The sequence below is a fragment of the Bison bison genome, unplaced genomic scaffold, assembly GCF_000754665.1.
Source record: "Bison bison bison isolate TAMUID 2011002044 unplaced genomic scaffold, Bison_UMD1.0 scf7180017860457, whole genome shotgun sequence".
NCBI lineage: Eukaryota > Metazoa > Chordata > Mammalia > Artiodactyla > Bovidae > Bison > Bison bison.
In genome coordinates, this window is record NW_011491029.1 from 481,429 (window position 1) to 484,673 (window position 3,245).

The 3,245-nt window shown below is 55.9% G+C and overlaps 1 protein-coding gene across 1 annotated transcript in view; it reads left to right on the forward strand.

Annotated features, from left to right (window-relative positions):
• The first annotated feature begins 1,978 nt into the window (after positions 1-1,978).
• The window catches only part of LOC104982780 (CD82 antigen-like), a 4,919-nt gene continuing 3,652 nt past the window's right edge, over positions 1,979-3,245 (forward strand). The window contains exon 1 of the mRNA XM_010832225.1: positions 1,979-2,121. Within this exon, the coding sequence (XP_010830527.1) occupies positions 2,032-2,121 (90 nt within the window). The 5' untranslated portion in view covers positions 1,979-2,031. The remainder of the gene's footprint in view (positions 2,122-3,245) is intronic.

Below are 3,245 nucleotides of genomic sequence, written 5' to 3' on the forward strand. Positions count from 1 at the left end.
AAAGTAAGTGGTCCTTGTCATCACCGGAGAAAAGACTATATTCACATCTGTGAGTTAACCTAATGTCTAACTTTACATTTTACACTCTCCATACGGTACTGTTACAATCTATCATGTGTTGCATTACACAGCCATATGGTCTGTAGATTTTTGTAGACTTCCATAGATTTTGACCAAATTAAACATATTAAAGATTAAGTGCTAAAGAAGAAAAAAAAAAAGAAAAAGAAACTGGTATGACCTATTGCAAGTGATGGCCATGGGGTTTAAATGCTGATAGAGCTCAATGGATAAAAACTTGGGTTCAGGAATCAGTCAGACATGGGTCCAAACCCCAGCTCTTCACATGTTGGCTGTGAGACCTTGGGCAAGTTAATTAACCTCTCTGGGCCTTGTTTTCTGCCTCTCCATAATACCTAGGCCATCGATCTGCCTGGAGGGTTAGTCAATGCATTAAAAGTCCTTCGTCCAGTACTGTAATAACAAGCTTGATTGAAGTTGGCTGCTGCTGTTGTAACTAGTTATTGACAGGCAAGCTTTGCAAGTTGTAGATCTCTGCCAGTAAAACCAGAGAAATATTTGACTAAGAAATTTATGGTAAGAGAGGGACAGAGAGCGATCCTTGGGCGGGTGAATGGAGGGGGCCGGGCCCGCAGGGCGGTCTGCAGGATGTGGGTTCTTTGAGCCCTGTGTTCGTGGGGAGCTGGAGGAAGCCCCCGCTCATGGAGTTCTGAGCTGGCTCACTCTGAAAGCCCCCATCTAGAGGTCCCTGTCGCACCTCCCAGATTCCTCTTTCTCAGGAACCGAGGGACAGGCATGGGGCCATCCCCTTGGTGTTTCCGCTCCTCTCAGGCCCCTTGCCCCAAGGTTCTGTGGGGACAAAGGTGACCGTGAGCAGCCTGTTCCAGCTGGGGCACCTGGGGAGGCCCCTGAGCAAGGTCTGCAGGTGGGGCTGGTTTGGGTCTCACCTCCCGCTGCACAGTGGGCTGGTTCCTGAAAAGCTGCCATAGTGAGATCCTCTGTTCAAAGCCCAGAAAGAGGCCTTCGGGGCCAGAGCCTTTTGATCCCGGCACCTCTCACCCACCTTCTTTATAAACGAGGGTTTCCTCTGCGGGGTTAGTGAAAAGCAGGTGCTTCCCTCTTCTCCCACAGGGACCCTACATCCCCAGCCAGCCTAGGCAGATGTGAACTCTGGGGGGCCCTGGAGCTGGGCAGGTGGCAGGGTTCCTCGTGCGTTCATTCTCCATGCTCGCCGCACACTTCCCCTGGCCAGGCTGGCTCAGACTCAGTCGCTGCCCCCCACACGGAGCTGATGTTGTAGTGGTGAGAGAGACCATAAATCCTGGAAGCAGATGAGTGTGCTATGATGAGGCTACAGGGAAAAACCTGCAGTGGGCCTCCCCTCATAGGATAAGGAGGGCCTGGCAGGGGATAGGGAAGGGCTGAGATTTTCCTGGGTGGTTCAGGAAGGCCGTTCTGAGGAGGAGCCATTTGAGGAGAGCTCTAAAGAGAGTGGGAGCATGAGCCACGTTCATATTTGGGGGAAGAAGATTTTAGGCGGAGGGGACAGCAAGTCAAAGGCCCCAGGCAGGAGTGCGCCTTGCCCAAAGACCTGGTAACTGAAAAGTTAATTAAAAACAAACAAAAAGAGCTGGCCAAAAGGTGTAGGGCCTTGTGGGCAGTTGAGAAGACGGCAGCGTTTCTCCCGAGCTTGGTGAGATGCCCGCCGCTGGACAGTTTGCAGCAACGACGTGGAGATTCTTGCCCACAGGCTCACGTGCAGCTGAGTGCTGAGGAGACGGGCGGGCGGGGGGCTGACCCGACTGCACTGGGTCGCGGGTGCTGGCACCCAGGGAGGACCAGGAAAGTGGTTGGAACCGGCGACAACATGCTTCTGAGCAGTGAGCGTAGCCCTGGCATTTCAGGGCATGGCAGAGAGGCAGCTTAAGCACGTGTGGCCAGGGATGGGGCCGCGGGTTTCAAGTATGCTGACTGTGGTTTGTGCTCTCTCCTTTGCAGCTGAAGCAGGAGATGGGCAGCATCGTGACCAAGCTCATTCACAACTACACGGACGGCTCCGGGGAAAATCTGCAGGAGGCCTGGGACTACGTGCAGGCTCAGGTGAGGGGCCACGCGCACGGGCCTCTGGGTGCCTGTGGGCCTGGACGTGCCCGACAGACAGAAGCTGGTGGTGTGACTGTGTGTCTGCTGGGGTCAGGAGCTCCTGAGCAGCCCCTCTTCCTGCCCGACCCCCGGTTACCCCCACAGCTCTTTGCCCAGGGGCCCCGGGCCCAGAGGCTGATCCAGGATTCACAGCACTCTCCCCACCCCTGGCCGGAGAGGTGGGGGCAGTCCTCCACCCGTTCCTCTCAAGCCAGGCTGGGCGTCCCCCCTGGAGGAAACTGCGTGTCCAGGCTGAGAGGCTACACAGGCCCACGTGAAGTCCGCCTCTGGGGAGGTGGCGTGGGAACCTTCCAGGGCGAAAGGAATGTTCTATTCAAATTTTGATCCAGGTGGCAGTTATGACAACATGGGTAGAAAAGTTCATCAAGACGCATTTGTTCACTTCAGTGTGAAGTGAAGTTGCTCAGTCATGTCCAACTCTTTGCGATCCGATCCCATGGACTGTAGCCCACCAGGCTCCTCTGTCCATGGGGATTATCCAGGCAAGAACACTGGAGTGGGTTGCCATTCCCTTCTCCAGGGGATCTTCCCGACCCAGGGATCGAACCCAGGTCTCCCGCACTGCAGGCAGACGCTTTACCATCTGAGCCACCAGGGAAGCCCAATCCACTTTAGCGTATTTCACCTCAATTAAAGTGGAAGAGAGAGACGGGTTGACTGACTGGATTCCCAGCCTGTCTTGATGTCCGTGTTCCTGCCTTGATGTCAAACCAGTCACCACACACAGCAAACACCCTCGGTGATAAGGTCCCAGACGCCCCCCTTGGGTGGTCCCGGATGTTGTGCGCCCTTGGCTGGGACCTGCCCTCCCCGGCCGGTAGCCAGTAGCCTCCCCCACTGTCACAAGAGGACCTGCTGGCCCTCCCACCCACTGCCTTCGGGGAGGCCTGTGGGTGTGAGGGGCAGGGAAGGGGCAGCACAGGAAAGCCTGACATCAGGAGACCCCGGAGACCAGAGGCGGATCTCTGCCCTGGCCACGTGGGCACATCTGGTCTCTGAGCAGTGAAGGAGGGGAGGGAGACACTTCCTGGCCGACATGCGTCACTGAGGTTTGGTGACAT